This window comes from Lepidochelys kempii, chromosome 2 (genome assembly GCF_965140285.1).
Source record: "Lepidochelys kempii isolate rLepKem1 chromosome 2, rLepKem1.hap1, whole genome shotgun sequence".
NCBI lineage: Eukaryota > Metazoa > Chordata > Testudines > Cheloniidae > Lepidochelys > Lepidochelys kempii.
In genome coordinates this window covers 25,521,902-25,544,114 of record NC_136381.1, presented here as the reverse complement: position 1 = coordinate 25,544,114, position 22,213 = coordinate 25,521,902, and the positions used below count along the sequence as shown (strand labels likewise).

The 22,213-nt window shown below is 41.2% G+C and overlaps 1 protein-coding gene across 3 annotated transcripts in view; it reads right to left on the bottom strand.

Annotated features, from left to right (window-relative positions):
• TNFRSF11B (TNF receptor superfamily member 11b) overlaps nucleotides 1-22,213 on the bottom strand; it is an 87,387-nt gene that overhangs the window by 6,997 nt on the left and 58,177 nt on the right. For 2 of the 3 annotated variants that reach the window (XM_073330262.1, XM_073330259.2), the window contains 2 exons: nucleotides 10,384-10,563; nucleotides 8,404-8,773 (listed from right to left, as the gene is read on the bottom strand). In XM_073330262.1, coding sequence (XP_073186363.1) covers nucleotides 8,404-8,686 — 283 coding nt within the window. In that variant the 5' untranslated portion in view covers nucleotides 8,687-8,773; nucleotides 10,384-10,563. The remainder of the gene's footprint in view (nucleotides 1-8,403; nucleotides 8,774-10,383; nucleotides 10,564-22,213) is intronic. The other variant, XM_078851430.1, reaches the window with a different exon arrangement.

Sequence of the window (22,213 nt, the reverse complement as noted above, 5' to 3'; positions counted from 1 at the left end):
TGCTACAAAAGTATGTTAAATAATATTTTTAAACACACTGGCTTCTCACCCTTGCATACATTTGTAAATTAGCACCAGATAACTTGACTTTATTCAAATGTTTACAAAAGGTGTCTGACCTTCAATTTTCCTCCATATACATTTTTTTCTGAGAATCAATTAAAGGGCACAAAACATTGGTCCAAATTCTGCTCCGTTACATCTGTGCAGACAATCACTAAAATAAATTACTCTGTTTGTAACTGAGTAGAATTCAGCCCATTTTTTTAAATCTGTTGCAGGCAGGTTCTTCTTTTTGTGTGTGTTCTGTACTATAATTTGAATACAGTTTACATATTGGCCTTTAAATTAAAACCATTCATCCATTGTGACTTTCCTCACTTCCTTTATATATGCATATTTGTGGAAGTTTCTCCAATAAATATTTTTAATCTCTCAAATATGAATTTCCAAAGTTATAACAAATTATGCCATTGCATAATCTAAATGAGTTTCCAAAGCCTTTAAAAGTAAGTTGTTGTTCAGTAACATGGTAAATTCAAGATTACATATTGACCCTTCTTTCTTGGATTGATTATATTATTCTATACTTGCCTAATAGCTAATAATTATGTATGATCAGGAAAAGTATATAGACAGTATTTGCCCTAACTGCTGTTATAAAGAATATTTATTGTCCCACAGTTAAAGAACTGAGACAACATGGAACATTACTGCACCACATTGACTGAAAGGGAGAAAATTAATGTATGAAACTTAAGCCAGGCAGCTACTGTGAAGAGTCTATCAAAGGAAATTTCTGGTTCAAATCAAAGCTCATACAATATATCCCCAATTCAGCAGTATATTCCTATTCAGCTAAGTATTTAAGCATGGTCTTAACTTTAAAGCACATGCTTAAGTCTCCTTGACACCAATGAGACTTAAGTATATGCCCAAAGTCAAACACATGAGTAAATGCGTCATTAAATAAGGATGCACTTAAAGACACGGTCCCTTCTGACCTTAAAGTCTATTAGTCGGTAGTCTAAACAACGAGGAGTCCTTGTGGCACCTTAGAGACTAACAAATTTATTTGGGCATAAGCTTTCGTGGTTTATAACCCACTTCATCAGATGCATGGCATGATGCATCTGATGAAGTGGGTTATAGCCCACGAGAACTTATGCCCAAATAAATTTGTTAGTCTCTAAGGCAACACAAGGACTCCTCGTTGTTTTTGCTGATACAGACTAACATGGCTACCCCTCTGAAGTCTATAGTCTATTATTCAATTCTTTGCTGGAATTGAGGACTATATTTGCATTTGAAAATGCCTCCATCTAGTGTATTTTAGGAGTACTTGCTGTAAAAGCTAAATGCACAGAGGTTTGCGTAAAAATAAGCAAATCCACCTTTGCTACAATTTTACATTTCTAAGACTTGCTTAGAAACAAAAGGATATGAATCTCTGAGTTTTCAAGTAGCCAAGAAATAAAGAGTATATTTATATATACTCAAACGCAGAACTTCTGCTTTCACTAGATAATGAGTAAAAACATGTGCAGGAGAGCAAGAGCTCTCCTTGTTCATATCTTAACTTCAAAAGTGATTCTGTGCAATTACTTAAAAGAAATTAATTTTGCAATAGCCAACCCTCTAAAAGGTAGTGACAGAATAATGCACCACAGAAGGCTACATAGAGATTTTCCTTTTTAATCTGCTAATATTACGCAATGACAGCTGCCATAAACAATATGAAAGTCCAACTGACAGAGATCTGCACATTTCAGATGATTGGGCATCAACTACCATTGCTAAGAGAATTTCTGGTGGACTTTCCCCTACCATGGATATGCTGCTTTTTCAGGTTGTTCCTTCCAAAGAGATTAGCATCTCCATATTTTGGGAGATGGAGATAGATTGTCCTCATTCCCAGAAATACTTGCAGGAGGGGACAAAGTACATGGAAACTCCAGTAGGTTGCAGAGTTTCTTCTGCATCTTCCTCTGAATGGGAAAGGAGTAGGGTGGGTGATCTGGAAACCCAGCAAAGTCCTAGGTTCTACATGGTTAAAGCAGTATGGCACCTCTGGTGCACTGCTCCTCCAGCCTCCCTCACTTAGAATTTGTGCTGCCATTGACTGTCCCCCTGGTGCCCGCTTGAGGGGAATAGCAGGTGCACAGTGAGAGCTAACACTGCTTTGATCTGCATTAACTCCCAAGTGGATTTCTCCTAGGAAGCCTGCCACATTATTGGGCACCATAGTGCAGAGAGTGGCGAAGGCTTGGTTTGGATTTGACAGGATCAGATCTCAAAGATTGTTCTTGCAAAATGGTCCAAAATGGCAGAAACGTTGCACGATCAGGTGATCTCATGTAATTTCTGTCATTTTGGGGTGAAATGTCCTGAGAATAGATGTTACTGTGTGATTTCAATTGCATCCATACCCAAACCAGAAAACAAGCCCCATGTAGTTTTGATCTGACCTAGAATCAAAGATATAATGACTGATTTAGGTCGACAGATTAAATTCCTGTTCTTCTTTGCAATTTGAAGGTACTTTTGCTTTTGGGGTTCTAATTTTGGCCCAATTCTAGTTCCTTATCAATCCTTCGAAGGAACTCATATTCTAGTTAAAATGAATTTCAAAAGTAAGAGGCATATGTTATTAAAACTACAAAATAGCAAACCTTAGTAAAGTACAAGAACTAAACAGACCAGAGAGCACCAGTGTGAGAAACAATCTGATCAGTTTACAAAATACATTAAAATAAGAAATTTCCAGTTGCCAGAATCAATTTTGTAGGACAAAGAGGCTATATATACTATAGTATAAATATAGGAACAGTCCCAGAGAAGGTGAGGTCCTTTTGTATCCAAAAGAAACAAATAATGTGCAATGAGTTCTCTTGGATGGCTGCTAAATTAACAGCGTCTAATAGTCTGACAGTAGGATCACTTCCCAGAATAAATATGCTTTGATGGTGTAGATAATATTTGGCCAGCAGGGTGACCTCTGCTTTGATTCCCTTGCCACAGAAAGATTTATAGTGCCACCAATGCATGCCTTGTAGCCTGGGTGCCAGGACTAAGATCATGGAAGAAAAATATACTTAATTTTATAGTGCTATACTTCAATGGATCTCAAAGCACTTTACAAAGATGGTTAATTGTCCTTTATCTGCAGTAACAGATATGGAAACTGAGAAGCAGAGAGGTTAAGTGATTTGCCCAAGGTTACACTGAGGCAGTGGCAACTGGGAGCAGTAGTCAGATTCCGATTCTCCAGCCTGCATCCCAGCCACTGAACCACATTGTTTCCATATCTGATTATGAGGCATATTTTTGATAGACTAAGGCCACACTCCACCCTCAGTTACACCAGTACAAACACATTGTGTTCAGTGATGTTGCATAGATGTAACTGAGAACAAAATTTGGTTCACTGTTTTTAAGTTTTCCAGCAATTACCTTGTCTTAAAAACCTGAAGATTATAAAAGTTATTGTGTTGCCAGAGTCTGTATCTCTGTTTCTTGTTTGAGGCCAACTTGCCGTTTAGTTGATGCACTCTGCTGTAGTTTGGGAACCCATCTCTCCAAAAGATTATGTGATTAGATCATTTGTCTTCTTCTGGAAGCCTAACACATTTGGCTTGGTCTTGGATTGATGACTTCAGTTTTGTTAGCCATTATTTTATTATCCTTTGATGGCTATAGTAAGCAGGCTTCCCACACAACTCAGACTTCTTTTGTGAGTCTTTCAAATCGACATCCTTATGTACTTTGTTTCAGGCCCCTTGACTCTTGCTTCTAACCTAGCTGTAAAAGCCACTACATCAAACTTCTTATCTAGCAATGCTTCTGCAATCTGCATACCAATGAATAGTGTAGCTCTAAAAGTTTCAGCTAATGCTCCTATGATATTTAATCTCTTGCCTCTTTCTGTATGAGCATGACATGGAAAGCAGTTCTGCAACTTTGGAGATTGGGGCATTACAGTTGAAAAAGACTTATTTCTGAGACATTCCTTTGTTTTCCTGTGTCTCCTTCCCTTCATTCTCTTCTCCAGGCAGTAACCAATCTCAAGTTTGTACCTGCCTCTATTCTTATTACTGCACGTTTCTATAGTACCTTCCATCCAAGGATCATGAAGTTCTTGACAAACATTAGCGTGTTAAGCCAAAGAACATATTGTGTAAGAGGTGACCATTATTACTCCAGTCTACAAATTAGGAAAATGAGCCACAGAGAGGTTGAATGATTTGCCTGAAGATCATACAGGAAACTATAGCAGAATTGGGAATACAACCTATATCTTCTGACTGCCGGTCCTGTGTCTTAATCTGCATTATTTTATCAGCTACTATCAAGATATTGGACTATTTTAATGGTATCTGGTTTAAGCACAAGAATTGCCATATGTATACATTTTGATATCAATTGGGTGACAATAAAACCTTGGATCACATTCTAGTTCAGACACTCTTGACTAAACTCCTCTGGGATGTATGTGTATTTAGGAGTATTGATTTGCTCCTAATAGCAACAATGATGTTCTGTTTAATAAAGTGCCAGAGACATGTATGTATTGCATTGAAATGCTTCAATGCTGATAAGTTTCATGTTGAAGTAATTGTTAATAGCTACATGGTAGCGATTTCCAACAAATATTGTATATTGGATAACCAGTTGTGTACCGTGAAAGAAGAACGGGATTCTTTATTTCGGGATTCTATCACAAAGACTGCTGGAGAACAACTAGGACTAAGGAGAATGAAAAAGCAACACTGGATTACAGATGATACCATCAAATTATAGGAAAAAAAGAGGTGCATTGCAGAATGGATGCACTGGAAAGTCAGAGCTGAGTCAGTGATGAGGAGAGGAAATGGGCAATACAGGAAAAGAAATGTCTTGAACAAGTAGTCACGAGGGCTTGTCAAAGTGATTGTAAGCAATGGTGGACTCATATGGCACAGTGCACTGAGGAAGCCTCTAAAAGACATGATCAGAAATGTGTCTTTGACACTTTGAAATCCTAATGGGACATCTGTTCTCACAGCTTCTTCCAGTTAAGAACAAAAATGGAGAGTTCTGTCACGATATTGATGCACAACTTAAGCATTGGCATGAGCATTATTGTGAATTAGTGAACAGATCCCCATCAAGGCATAACCTTTAACTTAATCCAAAAATGAACCCTGTAGAAAACAGGCTGGTGACATTAGAAGAAGTGATGCTTATGGTCAAACAGATAAAGCACCTGGTCTTGACAATACTTCATCAGAACAGCTAATGAGAGGAGGCCTGGATTTAGTTCATTGGCTTCAGAGTTGTCTTTAAAGTTTGGGAAACTGATCACATTCCAGAAGATTGGAAAAATGGCTGCATCACTCTTTGTTCTTTTTTTTTTTAAATCAGCTTGCTCAAATTATAGGGGAATGTTGTTGTTGTCAGTCCCAGGGAAGGTGTTTATGATCATACTACTGAACTAACTGAAATACTATCTCAACCAAAAAACCACAAGGTTTCTTTACAGTTCAACCTGCAGTCCATGCAATATACGTTCTGCAAAATCAGCAGAGTCCTGTGGCACCTTATAAACTAACAGACGTATTCACCCACGAAAGCTTATGCTCCAATACGTCTGTTAGTCTATAAGGTGCCACAGGACTCTTTGCTGCTTTTACAGATCCAGACTAACACGGCTACCCCTCTGATACTTGACGTTCTGCGAAATGTTATTGAAAATGACTAGAGTGACCAAAGGAAGTTAACATCTCATGTACAGATTTTGTAACTGCTTTTGACCCAGTGTATTGATCAGAATTATGGATACTACTATACCAGTATGGAGTGCCTGAGGACTTGTGGGCCTAGTGGAGGACCTGTACCAGTATAAATTTAGCTGTCTGAGGGTCAACGGTTATATTACAGACTGGTTTTCAGAAGAATCAGGAGTACTCCAGGGATGTGGTCTCTCATCTATATTATTTAATGTTCTAATAGACAATCTGATGACAAAGCTGCTTGAGGCCAAAGTAGAAGGTGTGAAACTTAAAGATTCATCCTTAGGGGATCTTGAGTATGTCAGTGAAATTGCCTTACTTGGAGAGACTACTGACCAACTACAGCTACTGCTGGAAGAGCTGCAACTAACTGCAGAATCTATGGGATTTAAGATCAATGGTGATAAACCAAAGCTAGGCATACCTCCTATAAAATGGAAATGAATGACCTGCTGATGTTGTATGTCGATGGCAATAGACTGAATGAGTGAATAGTTTTGTCTATTTGGGTAGCTGGTTGACCGCAGGAGGTTCAATAGCTGAAGAGGTTACACGGTGGATCATTCTTTCATCAATGGCATTTGAGCATCTTCAAAGACCTCTGTTTGGGCAGCAGGATATCTGTGTGACAACTAAGATATGAGTGTTCAATGCAGTAGTGATGACAATTGTTGTATGGAGCAGAAACATGGCGGTTAAAAACAACTAGGGAGAGGAAACTAAATAGCTTTCAGTATAAAAAATTATACTGAAATTATGGCATATTCTTAACAGCCATTGGTTTGATTTTGTCACAAACAAGGAGATACTTAGAGAATCCTGGCAAGTTGCAGTCTTGCACCAGTTGAGAACAAGATGACAGCAATGATGGAATTATATCCAATGTGCAGAAGATACACTTTTACAGAAGCTTTGTAGGTCTGAGGTCAAAGGAAGCAGAGCACAGGACTGACCACAAATGAGGTTGGAAGATGCAATTTTGAGGGATTTAGGAAGTCTAAATCCTCCCATACTGACTCACAGGAAGGTGACTTGCAAGGGACCACTGAAGAAAGAAGTCTCTTCTATGGCAACCATGGCTACATCATAGCCATGTGAATCTGCTACTGCTACTATCAGAAACAGTTTCTTTGTTTTAATAAAGGACAAATTACTTGACTGATGGATTACTAGACTGAATTGTTTAATCTAGTATGCACAGCACAGCCACATCAATCAGGGCAGATATGGACAGCACCACCAGGAATCTACAATAACTCTTTAACCCCCTGTTCTGTTGCATAAAAAGTACAAATACACCTACATTGCTGGTCACATATAAAACCCTGCTGTGTATCTACATCATCCACAACCATACAGCATACATTCACACCTTTGTTCAGGTGGAACACACAATAATACAGACTCCAAAATAATTACTCAGTGCTAGGAAGGCTGATTTTTATACCAAATCCATAAGGAGCTGAATGTTCAAACTTTGGGTCCACTTGGGCCCTCAACTCACTTCTTTTAAACATACTCACTGGGGGCCTAACTCTGCTCCGACTGAGGTCAATAATATAACTGTCACTGGCTTCAACAGGAATAGAGGTAGGCCAATGCTAACTACTTGTGAAATTCCTGTTCATTATCCTTTATTTTTCTGCTACTAGAGTTTCAAAGTTAACAGTGATACTAACTATGGCCCCAAACCTGCATGGATCCTTATACCCAGAAATCCATAGATTTTGCCTGCATGGATCTCTACACCCAAAATTCAGTGGGATTCAACAAAGGCATAGAAGTCTGTGCACACAGATACTGTTGCACAATCAGAGCCCATGAAACAATTTAAATGCCATATGGATCTATGCAGTAGCATGCAGGATATGGTGTAACTATGATTAGTCAGAATGCCAGCTTCCATTTCTTTTAGGCCACATTCAATGTTAGCACAACACTGGGCCACATCATTTGCAGGATGACAAAATATTTTGTTTCAAGACAAGAACTTAGTCTTAACAATTTATTTTGTCTAAAATGAAGAAAATGCTCCATGGAAACAACATTGCTACAGCCTTTATCCCTCCCAGACATACAGCATGTTACTAGCTTGTCTGACAAAGAAGTAGTTGGCTGGTCTTTGGATGATAATAATAATGGTTTCTCTTGCAGTTCCCATTTAGGGCATTGGTAATTAATTATTACCACGTTTTGCTCTGACTCTAGAGCTACATTGATATTGTTATAATTATGCTCTTGGTGCTGTATCAGTTAATGCTTCTGGTGTTTGTCAAGATACACAGTGGCTTGAAACAGCAGATTTCAAAATGAAAGAACAGAAATACTGTATCCCAGATAATGTTCCTTTAAAAGAGGCTATCCATCATGTTTCTCATTAGAGTGCAATTTGCTACATTTGTACTACCGTTAAGTTACATATTCAGTAGGAGCAGAGTATTCCACTGAGAAATGTTCCTTTGGCTATAGTCCAAAGCAATGTCACAATGGTAACAGGTTGCATTAGCTTTGCTGTTTATTAGTCTGTAATTTCATCTAGACAAGCTTGTTTCCTAATCTTTTAGTGCCACAAGTCTTTAATGCTTTGTACAGCTCTAATTAATTCTGTTGCATATTGAAAGCAAATACGTACCTGGTTGTACTACACCAAATCCAGGAGGACATTCTGTGTGCCTTAAACAAAATTCTAGCTCAAGGTATCTCCCTTCAATACATTCACAGATGCGGTTCTGTGTACTGTTGCATTCTTGCTTCACATACTGCAGCTCTTTGCACACTACATTGCAGTACTGGCATTCATCATTGCTGTTCCAGTCCTCTGCGTAGTACTGATCTGGACATGGTGCACATTCAGTCTTTTTTGTAGCTGTACAGTGCTGTTTTACATAGGTTCCCGGAGAGCACAGGTCACACATCAGTTGGCGAGATGTCACTGGGTCATAATGGAGGTACTTTGGGGGAGCAGTTTCTTGAATTGTCCACTTAACATAGATATCCAAGAACTAGCAAAAGGAAAATTAAATATTGTTCTCTTTAGTCCTATGAGACAGCACAGCCAAAAAAAAACCTTACAGTTCTATGTGCTTATGTATCTAATCATGTCTGTTTCTTCAAAGTCATTAAAAAAAGACGTACTACAGCAATATATGAAAATATGAACCAACTTTCCCACTTTCCAGAGGCTACATTATCACAGAAAATTTAATATTTGAAAAAAAAAACAGGCATTCCATATTACAACTATTAAAATATCCTGGAACCAACAAAGTCCAAGCTAACCCTAACCAATTAAATAGCATGATTTTACCGTGATCCCCCTCTATTTTCCCGGGTCCGTTCATTATCTATCAAAGGGACTTACCCTGTAAATCACTTAAGCAGTTCTTTGTAGGATAGAGCTCTTAGACTGTAAATGCTGTGGGAACAGGACTATGGATTTGGATTGTCTTCTCACTTACACTAGTGTAACTCCAATGGGCCCAGGAGCAGTGCTTGTTTGCACCAACTGTGGATCTGGTCCACAGATTTCAGTGGAATTGCTCCTGATTTACATTGATGTAAGTGAGAGGAGAATCAGGCCATCTGTATCGTGAACCATAGAATCATAGAATATCAGGGTTGGATGGGACCTCAGGAGATCATCTAGTCCAACCCCCAACTCAAAGCAGGAGCAATCCCCAATTTTTGCCCCAGATCCCGAATGGCCCCCTCAAGGATTGAACTCGCAACCCTGGGTTTAGCAGGCCAATGCTCAAACCACTGAGCTATCCCCCACCATCACGCACACTTATAGTGCAAAAGAAATTATAAATATATTATTGTACTGTTGAGCTATTTTAATTATGCTGTGATAGAAAAAAAAACTACTAGATTGCACTATTACCAAAAAGGTAGATCAAAATTCAAAGGACGCTCCTTTCCTATATTTATTTTTAACAATCAAATAAATGTAGCAGCATGCTTTTTGAAAGTGCCTTTCATTTAATCTAGCACTGACATTCAGCCACTCCTGCGATAAAATGTAACTGCTGTTTAATATCCAACAGCAACACTAAACAATAGTTTTAGACATGCTAAGAATGCTGCAGCTAATTGAAAGTACAGGGAGGCTTTAGGAGGGTAGAATTTAATCTCCCAAAATGGAATGCCCCAGAACATTAGGGCTAATGCTTCCTGTCATGGGATCTTAGTTTTACACCTTATCCAAAAGGCACATGCCCTATAACAACCCTAACACTATACTGGGAGCTATCTAATGAATAATCAGCTCAACTTCCTGCAGTAATTTGAGTTTTCCTTGGAGGCCTCAGGAAGTGCTAATCCGGGATGACCCTGCTCAGGTGTGAGATTGTCCCTTGGAATGTCATTATTTTGTCATCTAAATACAAATTTTGGTTTGCAGTTTCTCCAGTAACGCATCAACAAAATGTATGAGTGCACTTGTTTACTTCCATGCATGAAGTGCTATGATACATGTGATATCAGTAGGTATGGGCACGGCCCTGGGACCCAGAACTCTGCTCCAGCCCAACATTGTGCATTCTGTTCATTGCTACTCTTTTAAATATTGTTGGTTTTACAAACATTATCTGAATCAGTTCCTATGCATTACCTCTGTTTGTGGCTATTTGTGGAAAACAAGCATGTGTGTGTTACTGAGGGATTCATCTTCTGGAATGGATTATAATGAGAACTGAATATGAAGCTTTATACAAGGAGAACATTATTTATTTAAAGTATATTTGGCTGTCCATCAGTGGTGCTGGATTGATAGCTCTAGCTCCATAATTCTCTGTTGATACAAAGAACAAATGTAACACAGGCAATGGCAACACAAGCTTCTCCACACCATCCCACCGATGTGCCCTTACCCTCACCCTGAAGAACCATCTCTAGGTATAAGTGGTATCTCACATTCTATGCCCATTCAGCATTAGCCTCTGTATTGAGGCTCCATTCAAGGGAACCAGATGTGCACTCTACATAAGCAAAACTCCTTCAGGCACAAAACCAAAACGGATATCAATGGGAGATGTGGACACTTGACCATCACTTGATTATCATGCAGGTTTCCAAACAGCTATTCAATCGGGGGTGCTGAAACAATGTGTATAGTGTGTGTGTGTGGGGGGGGGGTGCTGAGAGCCATTGAACCAAACTGTCAACCCTGTATATAATGGAATCCACTTCAAGCCAGAGGGTGTGGGAGCACCCCAGTGACCCTAGTTCCAGCACCTATGTATCAGATTGTACTGACTTTTGGTCTCTGCTGCCTTGTTAGGGGTCAAAAGGCATTCTTTGCCGCCCCTGATTAATCCAGTCCTCCATTAGAAAATGTATGGAAGTGCAGCACATATGGATGGCGCATCAACTCCCCATTCAGGGAGGCTAGCCCCCTGCCCCTCCCTTCCACCTGAGGCCCCACCCCTTCCACCCAAGACTGTGACCCCACTCCATCTCTCCACTCTCACCTGCTGGGGCCAGAGGAGCCCCGGCCAGCCTGCCCAAGCCACCCCGGCCCGCCCACCTAAGCTGCCCTAAGCCCCACCTGGCCAGCCTGCCCAAGCCACCCCGGCCCACCCATCTTCCCAATCCACCCTGATCCACCTGCCTGTCTGAGTCCTGGTTGTCCAGAGGAGCACTGAGCCCTACTACAGTCTGGGGCCGTGGCGGGGAGCATTAGCCGAGGCTTGGGGAGGCTTAGCCCCATGGCAGCAGAGGCTTCATACATACATTTTAAGACCAGAAAGGGCTACGAGATCATCTCATCTGACCTCTTATATAACACAGGGCATAGAATTTCACCCAGTACCCTTTCATTGAGCTCAATAACCTATGCGTGACTAAAGCCTGTGTATCTCCCTTGGGGTTTAGAGAGCACGACTCTTTTAAAACCTAAGGCAGAGGAAGGCCTTGTTTTTCCAAAGGGAGGGGAATTAAGGTAGGGAAGCCACAGGGGAGTGTGTGTTTCTGGAGCTCCAGACAAGAGCCCCAAATCGAGCAGGCCCTCACATACAGAAGCAGCCAAGAACCAGCCTGAAGCCTGGGAGAGACAGAGCAGCTGACCAGGGATGTCCCTGCACAGGAGCCCGGAGGAACACTGTGCCAAGAAGGGATCACCTGAGAAGGCCAAACCACAGCCAGTCTCAGTATCACTGTCACCCAGCGCTGCATGGGGCTATGCATACTAGGGCTTGTGACCTTGTGTTGGGAATAAGGAAGGAAGTTATAGCTAGTTAAGTGGGGAGGTTGTTGCTCTGTGTGGGTTTGTCTGGAGCAGCAGAAGAGGGCACCAGAAGGGTTTGCTGGGGAAAGTTTACTGGTGTGGAAGATGACTCAAGACTCACTGTTGGACTGGAACTCTACCCAGGATTCCTAACCTCTGAATCTAGACTCAGTGTCTATCCTTTTATATTGTGGTACCACTGGCCTGATGGGTCCTTGTGTTAGATGTAACACTGTTTTACTGTTCCCCCATCTCTTCCTCCTGTTGTTTTTCTCCATTCATCCCTCAATAAATAAATGTTTCCCTTTCCTATATTTATTGTACTATTCCACTGTATTGTGTGTGTGTGTATGTACTCTGGGGGATTTGGAACAGGAGTTTCTGGGGTGGAAGCATAGGTATTGGAACTAGGAGTGCTGGGGTGCAGCAGCACCCCCTAGCTTGAAGTGGTTTCCATCAGATACAGGGTTTACAGTTTGGTTCAATGGTTCTCAGCACCCCCACTATACAAATTGTTCCAGCACCGTGGGGTGGAAGGGAGTTTCCCTGCTGCATTCCTACGCATGCCTTTTCTTGGCCGGAGCTGCCCACAGAACGGACTCCATGATGGTCACAGGGATGCTATAGTTACACATGTCTTCCAGAAAGGCATCCAGTCTTCATCTGAAGACATAATAAAAAGGAGAATCTAACCCTTCCCTCAGTACTTTGTTCCAATAGTTAATCACACTCACTGTTAAAAATGGGTGCTTTATTTCTAATTCGAATTTGTCTTGATGATTTACAGCTCTGTTTTTCTTAAATGTCTGGATCTGATTCACAGCTATTTAAAAAGAGGGTGTAGTACGTTTTTGAAAAATGAATGGCTTTTCACTGATGAGCCGCATACTCACCCTTGGTAAACCTCTGACTATTACTCTAGTAAGAAAAGAGGCCTGATAATCTCATAAATCGTTGCTGTTAACAGTCCAAGATTCCTTTTAGGGTTTGTTTTCCCCTTCATCAGACAGATCATTTAGCAAGAATGAAACCACCCTCCCGACTATCCTACACACTTGCCTGGGCATACACAGCACATTAGAGCAGCATTTGTCAGACTTCAGTGTGGGGTGGAGAAACTGGAATGACACTTCTAAGCCAAATGCTGTAATTTAGATGTTTATGGAGCTCTGGGAGCTTCAGATAGTACTCAGCACAGATGGGAAGCTGGCATTATGTGAAAATAATTATGCAGCTCGAATGGAAATTACAGCAGGTCCTGGGTACAGAATATCTCTACACTGTAATGCATCTGAATGCTTCCACAGAAGACAAGCCATCTCTTACTGCAGTTGTAGAACTCTAGCTCTTGCCATTCATTCTCTCTTTGTGCACTCACAGGGAACACATTTCCCAGAGTTCTCAGCACCCAGGCATTCCCCTTGTGACATGTGTGAGTAAGGAGAGCAGGATTTGGCCCCTTGTCACAAGCTGCCGATTTCCACAGAAGACCATATAGGGGAGGCCATAAAGCATGAGATTTTGTTGTAGGGGTTGGGCCAGTTTTTCAAAAGAGCTCAGCTCCCATCATCAGGGACAGATGGCAGGGGAGACAGTGAAGAAGACAGGGGCACTCACTGCATGGCAGGATCTAGTCCTAAATGATGCAACTCATTAAAAATTATAAGCAAATTCTTCCAGCCAGGTTCAGAGGGGAGTTAATATAAATATAGCGTTTGGGACCAGCGAGGTCCATTCTGGTGGGGGTAAAGAAAACAAATAGACCTGTGCATGGGTGAATCTACTCATTTGAATCTCTACCCTGGTAAGCACAGATGCCCACGTAATATTATGGTGGAGCAGCAGCCAAAATAATCTAAATGTGGATATAAAAGAGAAAGAAGAGCATTCAGCAGGCCAGGTTGTTTGTTTTAAAAAGAAAAAAATACCACAGGCACTAGGCAATATTCTTCTTCTATTCCTTGAAACACACTTTGTGCAGATGTATAAATGCAATAATCCAGACTGCCCTCATTGTCTCATCCATAAGTAGATAGTACTGTGCTATTCTGTTTTGTTAGAGGTTTTTAAGTAACATTACAGGCATAAATCAAATGTGTGTCTCAATGTCCTAGCAGATATTACACTTCGTTTCAACCCAGTGCCATGTTATTCATCCATACATTCACAGAACGTCATTCCCATGTCTCATTGCCCTACCACAGTTCTGTAGGCCCAGCAAAATGACCCCTTAAGACCAAGGCAAGGAAATATATTGTTCAGAGGAATATCTTCAACTTAAGATACAACACACTTAAGATACAACTTAAGATACAACACTTTTGGCATTCTGGTCAGGACTGTGTAAACTGAAGGCCTAATGTTAAGCTCCAGAATCCAGTTAGGTGTCTACCTGATTTTCAGAAGTGTTATAGAAGTATGTGCAGAGAGGCATTACACAGCATTATTATTATTTGTATTACCAGAGTGCCCAGGAGCCCTACTCATGAACTAGTATCCCATTGTGGCAGGTGCTGTTCAAACACACAGTCTCTGCCCCAAAGAGCTTACATTTTTCTGCGTCTGCTTCATTTTGGATCATTCCTAACTTAGGTGTGTATGACGCTTTATATAGCAGATGGCTCCCCCCACACCCAGCCCACATGGGACTAAGCCTATTCCTCATTCAGGCAAAACTCCTATTAATGTGAAAGGCCTGTGGCTAGAATAGGCTGAAAGAAAATATTAAGCACTACACCACCGCTCATAAGAAACAGGCATTTTAGAGTAAATGAAAGCACAGCCTCAGTTGCTGGGCTGGTGGCCTAAACAGAAAAAACAGTATATTGAATTAACTATATTGATGAGCCAGAACTTCAGTTGGGGCAAATGGGGCATACTTCCACCGATGTCAATGAAGCCCATTGACACTAGCTGAAGATGCAGACCGTCATCTTAACTCCAGAGATACGTTTGATATATTTGTTATCTGAAAAAACACAAAAAGTTGACAGAAACCTCTTGTCTGAATGCCTATTGGTTAATGGAAAGTAGTGACTTGAATTCATTCACACAACTTAGAGAAAAGATGGGAAATTCAATTACATTGCATATACCTGACCATTTTTGTAAAAACAGTGAAAATGTGTCCTACCCTGAGCAAAAATGTTAGAGGATTTTAGATTTTAGATGGCAGCAATACTGAAATTAAAAGGCTTTTAGGAGGATTTTTAGTAGGCGGAAACAGAGCTTCAATTAGTTTTTTTTTTAAAGTTAGACTTTGGACTTTTTACCGTTTCATGGTACTCTAAATACTAAGGGTAAAATTCTTGACTTTTAAACTACTACAAGTCTATTGGCTTCAATACAGTTTCACTGAGAGCAGAATTTGGCACTAGATCACATGAACTCATCACTACTTAACCACCAAATCCAAAACAGGCACGTTTTACTTTGAAGGAAAAAACAGTCTGTCTTGAATTTATGTAAGTGAGTCACAAACAATGGTTGAAAAAACTGTAATGAATGGATGTCCAGTTAATCCCTTACTCATAGATTCATACACTTTAAAGCCAGAATGGACCATCATGATCACCTAGTCTGACCTCCTGCACATTGCAGGCCAGAGAACCTCCCCCATCCACTCCTGTAATAGACCCTACAGGCACTGCACAAGGAGTCTACCGTAACCAGTCATGCCCCAAATCATAAACTCAACAGTTAGCCTCAACCTTTGTACATATAACGACTATCACTTTCAATCACAATTGCCATTCTATGCTACTACCAGACACAGGCTCTGAAAAACCAGTATTAAAGAAAAGAGAACGTAACAGAGAAAAAAAAAAACACTGGACTTAGTCTTTGCAAGTACTTTGTTGGATCCTTGAGAATCCTTTCAAGATTCCCCTGATTTCTATGCCCAGATTTAAAGCCCCCCTGGCCACTGCCATTCAGACCAAGCAGTGCTGGACAGGACTCTTTTCATTAGTAGTGAGGGCTCCTCATCTACCATCCAGAAGACTGATGCAAAGTGCCGCATCTCCCTTCCAGGAGCCCACAACCATGGCTGGCTCAGACCCTCATCCCACTCCCACTGAAGTCAATAGACAGACTCCAATGGACCGAGGAGTGGGAAACTAGGTCCATGAATGGGATCAATATTTACTGCACAGAAAATCAGGGTGCTATCTGAAAACAGCCAACCGTACACAGCAACTTGGGACTGATTCTGTAGGGTATTCCCTGAACTTCCCCAGCACCCTCTGAAGTTAATGATACTGAGTACCTTGTGGGACTGAGCCCTTACACCATAACTACAAACTCAGCAGTGGACAAATGTAGAGCAACAGGTGTTTTGCTACAGAGTAAGGTCGACAGAAGTTATTTGTCAGTTTGCTGGAACTTAAGGCTCAATTTAAAAAAACAAAACAAAACAAAAACACAATTCAATTCTGAAATGATACTGGGAAAAAAAATTCTTGTACACCAAAAAAAATCTCATGCCATATGCATTAGAAAAAGAACAATATCCACTCACCTAAATTGATCTCTGATGTCACATCATAGGTCCAATCCTATGAAGGTTCCTATTGGACCCTAAAGGTCCAATCTTGCTAAGAGGTGCTAAATCGCACAGAATTTAGATCTCTTCCAAGAAGATTTGGGATCGATCTTAAAGACTTTCATATAACCTTTAAATTGGTCAATGGCATGAAAAATAATGAAATAATACATGATTCTTTAGTCATAATTGATATGTCCAGAAACCCTCTAAAGTCTGTGGCTAACTTAGATGATCTTTTAAACAAAATTTCAAATAGTTCTATGTTTATGTATTGTTTGTTTAACATGTTTAATGCCTTTTAACATATTATTCAAAATTAGTTACACAAGACTAAAAAGCAATCCTTTGGCAGTGCCACTCAACACATGGGCCTAAAGCAACATTTTTTCACACACACTTTACATCAATCTGCACAGAGAAGTCAGAGGATCTGCCAAATGCAACATCAGACAGTTTTTTCCCCCTCTGAGCCTTTAGAAGAGGCTTTAGAAAGAGAAATAAAGTGATCTTATTACTTTATTTTAAACCTTGGGCATGAAAAGCAGTACACACCCTTTCCTTTTATTTTCAGATGTAAGACAAATAGCTGCTTTCTTTTCTCTGTTAAATTAAAAATGAAATACAGTAAAAATACAGCAAATACAGCAAAATCCTTCAAGCATCATTCCCTTAAATCACTTCATTGGGAGAAAGGAAAGTAGTTTTTCAGAGTATGAAAATATTATTATTTGGCTTGGCTTTGTGGTTTTGGGTAGCAGACCATAGAATAATGTTTAATGTACTGAAAGAGATAAATCTGTTTCAGTTTTGAACTCCAAGTCCATCCTGAAGCATATTTTCCTACTTGATAAATTATGATTCAATTTCACTTTGTCAAAAATGTTGCAGTGTTTGTAATGGATACAAAGTAGAATCTCAGAATTCTGCGGCTTTGCTTTTCAGGGTATTTGAATGAAGTGAAAACAGAGGGCTAAATCATGCCATCAGTTCCTAAACAGAACTCTCAATTGAAATAAATGGGAAGGTCCTGCTTAAAGTTTAGTGGCACAATACGGCCTATAGTATTGAAATACCAGAAATGACATTTGTCGTAAATATAAAGGGAAGGGTAAACACCTTTAAATCCCTCCTGGCCAGAGGAAAAACCTTTTCACCTGTAAAGGGTTAAGAAGCTAAGATAACCTCGCTGGCACCTGACCAAAATGACCAATGAGGAGACAAGATACTTTCAAAGCGGGACGGGGTGGGGGGAACAAAGAGTTCTCTCTCTGTCTGTGTGATGCTTTTGCTGGGACCAGAACAGGAATGCAGGTCAGAACTCCTGTAAAGTATTAGTAAGCAATCTAGTTAGATATGCGTTAGATTCTGTTTTGTTTAAATGGCTGATAAAATAAGTTGTGCTGAACGGAATGTATATTCCTGTTTTTCTATCTTTTTGTAACTTAAGGTTTTGCCTAGAGGGATTCTCTATGTTTTGAATCTGATTACCCTGTAAGGTATTTACCATCCTGATTTTACAGAGGTGATGCTTTTATTTTTTCTTTCATTAAAATTCTTCTTTTAAGAACTTGATTGCTTTTTCATTGTTCTTAAGATCCAAGGGTTTGGGTCTGTGTTCACCTGTGCAAATTGGTGAGGATTTTTATCACGCCTTCCCCTGGAAAGGGGATGTAGTGCTTGGGGGGATATTTTTTTGGGGGGGAGACATTTCCAAGTGGGTACTTCCCCTGTTCTTTGTGTAACACTTTGGTGGTGGCAGCTTTTAACCTAAGCTGGTAAGAATAAGCTTCGGGGGGTTTTCATGCAGGTCCCCGCATCTGTACCCTAGAGTTCAGAGTGGGGAAGGAACCTTGACATGGTGGCAGAGCGGTGGGATCAATTTGAGATTAATTTGAAATCATTTTGAGATCAATTTAAGATTTTCTGAACCAGAAGCACAGATTTTAAAAGGACATTTTTTTTTCCTTTGGGCTGCTTGGAAACAGGTTTTAAGCTGAAAGCAGTTAGAGTTTTTTTGTCTCTGCCTGGGGAGAGGAAGCATGCTGAGGCGGAGAAGGAAAAAGAGAGGAATCATGCACTGGAGATGGAGAAGGCAAAGGCTGAGCGGAATCTACTGGATAACCCTAACCATCCTTCTCCAACAATCCACAAATAGGAGCGACTATGTCCACAGTATGATGTATCCAGTGATATTGCTGAATATTTTCTCACCTTTGAGAGAATGTGCACTCTCCATAAAATTCCTGAAGCTCACAAGATGACCACATCGGTCGCAAAATTGACTCGAAGAGCTCTGGACATATTCAATAAGATGCCTATTGATGAGGCTTCTGACTATAATAAGTTCAAGGATTTGCTTTTAAAGCAATTTCAAATTACATCTGAAACGTACAGAGTAAAATTTTGAACCCTTAAGAGAGGGCTTGGACTAAGTAATGTGGCTTATCTAAACCAGATGAAGGATCTGTTAGATAAATGGGTCCAAGGAAGGGGTGTCACTAGCTTTGATGGAATGTGTGATTTGATAGCTCAGGAGCAATTCCTGAAGATGTCCAAGGAGAAAATAAAACAGTGTTTATGGGATAAGGAAATGGACTCAGCAAAAAGTCTTGCTTCTTAGGCTGATCGATACGAGCAGTCCCTGACCACCAGAGAGGCGGGGCAAGCCGGAACAAAACAGGTGGAGGTAGGAGAGAGGAACAACCCTGGTCGCAGTTGGAGCGGATACCAGAAGGGAAACCCTCAGACCACACCCTACTACTGGGGGAAGCCCAAGGCCCCAACTACACACCAAGGAACACTCCAGACACCTTATCGTCCTGCCACACCGTTCTCCAGCAACCCACCTCGCCCCAGTGATCCGTCAGCTGGACGATGTTTTAAATGTAACGAGCCAGGACATGTGAAGGCCAACTGCCCCAAGAACCCCAACAGATTACAGTTCATTGCACCGGAATCACACCAGAGGTCCTCAGGCCCAGATACGTCCCAGATACCCTCAGTGCAGAGGGAAACTGTGAGTGTGGGTGAGAAGAAGGTCACCGCGTGGAGGAACACCAGAGCACAAGTGTCGGCTATCCATACTTCCTTAGTGGACCCAAATTTAATTGACCCAGAGATTCAAGTGACAATTCAACCCTTCAAGTCCAACTCTTTCAATTTGCCTACAGCCAAGTTGCCTGTTCAGTACAAGGGCTGGTCAGGAATGTGGACTTTTGCAGTCTATGATGATTATCCCATCCCCATGCTGCTGGGGGAAGATTGGCCAATCATGTGAAGCTAGCCAAGAGGGTGGGAATGATCACCCGCAGCCAGGCTAAACAAGCTGTCATGCCTAGCTCTGTTCCAGAAACTTCTACCAGGACCTGGTCAGAGGTGATGGAACCGGACCCCATGCCAACAACAGCAACAGCAGTAGTGAATCCAGTCCCAGAGACCCAGACAGAGCTAGCCCCAGAACCAGAACAGGCAGAACAACCATCACCAGACCCATTGCCAGCACTGAATACAGTACTTGCAACCCCAACACCAGAGGGCCCCAGCGAACTTGAACCGGCAGCAGAACCCTACACAAGAAGCTCAGCCGGAACCTGAACCCCAACATAGTGCACCAGTGGACAGCGGTTCACAGTCAACGGAAACAGCGCCATCCCCTACATCGCTTCCAGAGGGACCAAGCCTAGGTCCACAATCCAATGAGGAACTGATGTTTCCAGCATCAAGGGAACAGTTCCAGACCAAACAGGAAGCAGATGAAAGCCTCCAGAGAGCTTGGATGGTGGCACGGAGAAATCCACTGCCTCTCAGCTCTTCTAATCGATCCAGGTTTGTTGTAGAAAGAGGACTTTTATACAAGGAAACTCTGTCTGGTGGACACCATGAAGACTGGCATCCTCAGAGACAGTTGGTAGTTCCAACTAAGTACCAGGTAAAGCTCTTGAGCTGAGCCCACGATCATCCTAGTGGCCATGCTGGGGTGAACAGGACCAAAGACTGTTTTCGGAGGTCATTCCACTGGGAGGGAATGGGCAAGGATGTTTCTACCTATGTCCGGTCTTGTGAGGTGTGCCAAAAAGTGGGAAAACCCCAAGACCAGGTCAAAGGCCCTCTTCAGCCATTCCCATCATTGAGGTTCCATTTCAGCAAGTAGCTGTGGATATTCTGGGTCCTTTTCCGAAAAAGACATCCAGAGGAAAGCAGTACATACTGACTTTCATGGATTTTGCCACCCGATGGCCGGAAGCAGTAGCTCTAAGCAACACCAGGGCTAAAAGTGTGTGCCAGGCACTAGCAGACATTTTTGCCAGGGTAGGTTGGTCCTCCGACATCCTCACAGATGCAGGAACTAATTTCCTGGCAGGAACTATGGAAAGCCTTTGGGAAGGCCCTTTCATTAAAATTTCATTAAAATTCTTCTTTTAAGAACTTGATTGCTTTTTCATTGTTCTTAAGATCCAAGGGTTTGGGTCTGTGTTCACCTGTGCAAATTGGTGAGGATTTTTATCATGCCTTCCCCTGGAAAGGGGATGTAGTGCTTGGGGGGATATTTTTTGGGGGGAGACATTTCCAAGTGGGTACTTCCCCTGTTCTTTGTGTAACACTTTGGTGGTGGCAGCTTTTAACCTAAACTGGTAAGAATAAGCTTAGGGGGTCTTTCATGCAGTTCCCCACATCTGTACCCTAGAGTTCAGAGTGGGGAAGGAACCTTGACAACATTAAAAAGCCTTCACACTACTAATAGTTTAGTGAGTCAAAACAGCACATCGTGAATCGCCAAACTGGATGAGATCAATGGCCGTCTAATCCTATCATCCTGTCTTTGACAGTATGCAAAATTTTTCAGACCGGGGAATGGGATGGGAGGAGAATCCTGTCACCTGGCTAACTGAGATACTAAAAGCATGGGCCTAAACTTCCTCACTTTCCTTACTACCAAATCCTAATTACTTCAAAGACCTCATTGGGACTACTCACCTCTGAGTAAATTCAACAGAATTGACCCCATGGGAAAAATTTATTTTCCTGAACTCAGCTCATGATCACCTCATACTCTGAAGCAGGAGTCTGGACAGACCTTGTAAATTTTATCTCACGTAACTGCAGGTGCTATTCTTATTTATAGACCTATCTAGTGCTTTTCAAATCTTGCTGATGATTTTATCCACAAAATATCTTGTGGTGGTGAGTCCTAAGGTTTCATTGTACATTGTGTGAAAATTCTTGTATCCACTTTCAATTTATGTCACAGCCTTTTTTCATACACTGTACACTTCACAGGGATTACAAAATACTCCTTTCCACTGCATATTAACCTCTGTGTTAGAAACTGGAATACCTTTACCAGTGCAGACAAACAAAGAATGATTGACATCTTATTCCATCTACATCATTAAAAAATGAACATCAATTACCTCCCAACACTATCTGTGGTACCACAGGTTATCGACTGTTCTAAAAAAAAAAATCTGTGGTGTCTCAAATACTTGTATGTTTACTTATTAATAGGAACTATGTTATGTTTCCTATGGGCCTCATCCTGGATGATGCGAAGTAACCTCAACTCCGAAGACTTCAATGGAAACTAAAGGCAGTGGACATCTCAGAGGATCACATTCTAAATAGGCAATTGTTAGATCTGTACAGATATGTGGTCCTGGTTTGTGCAAAATG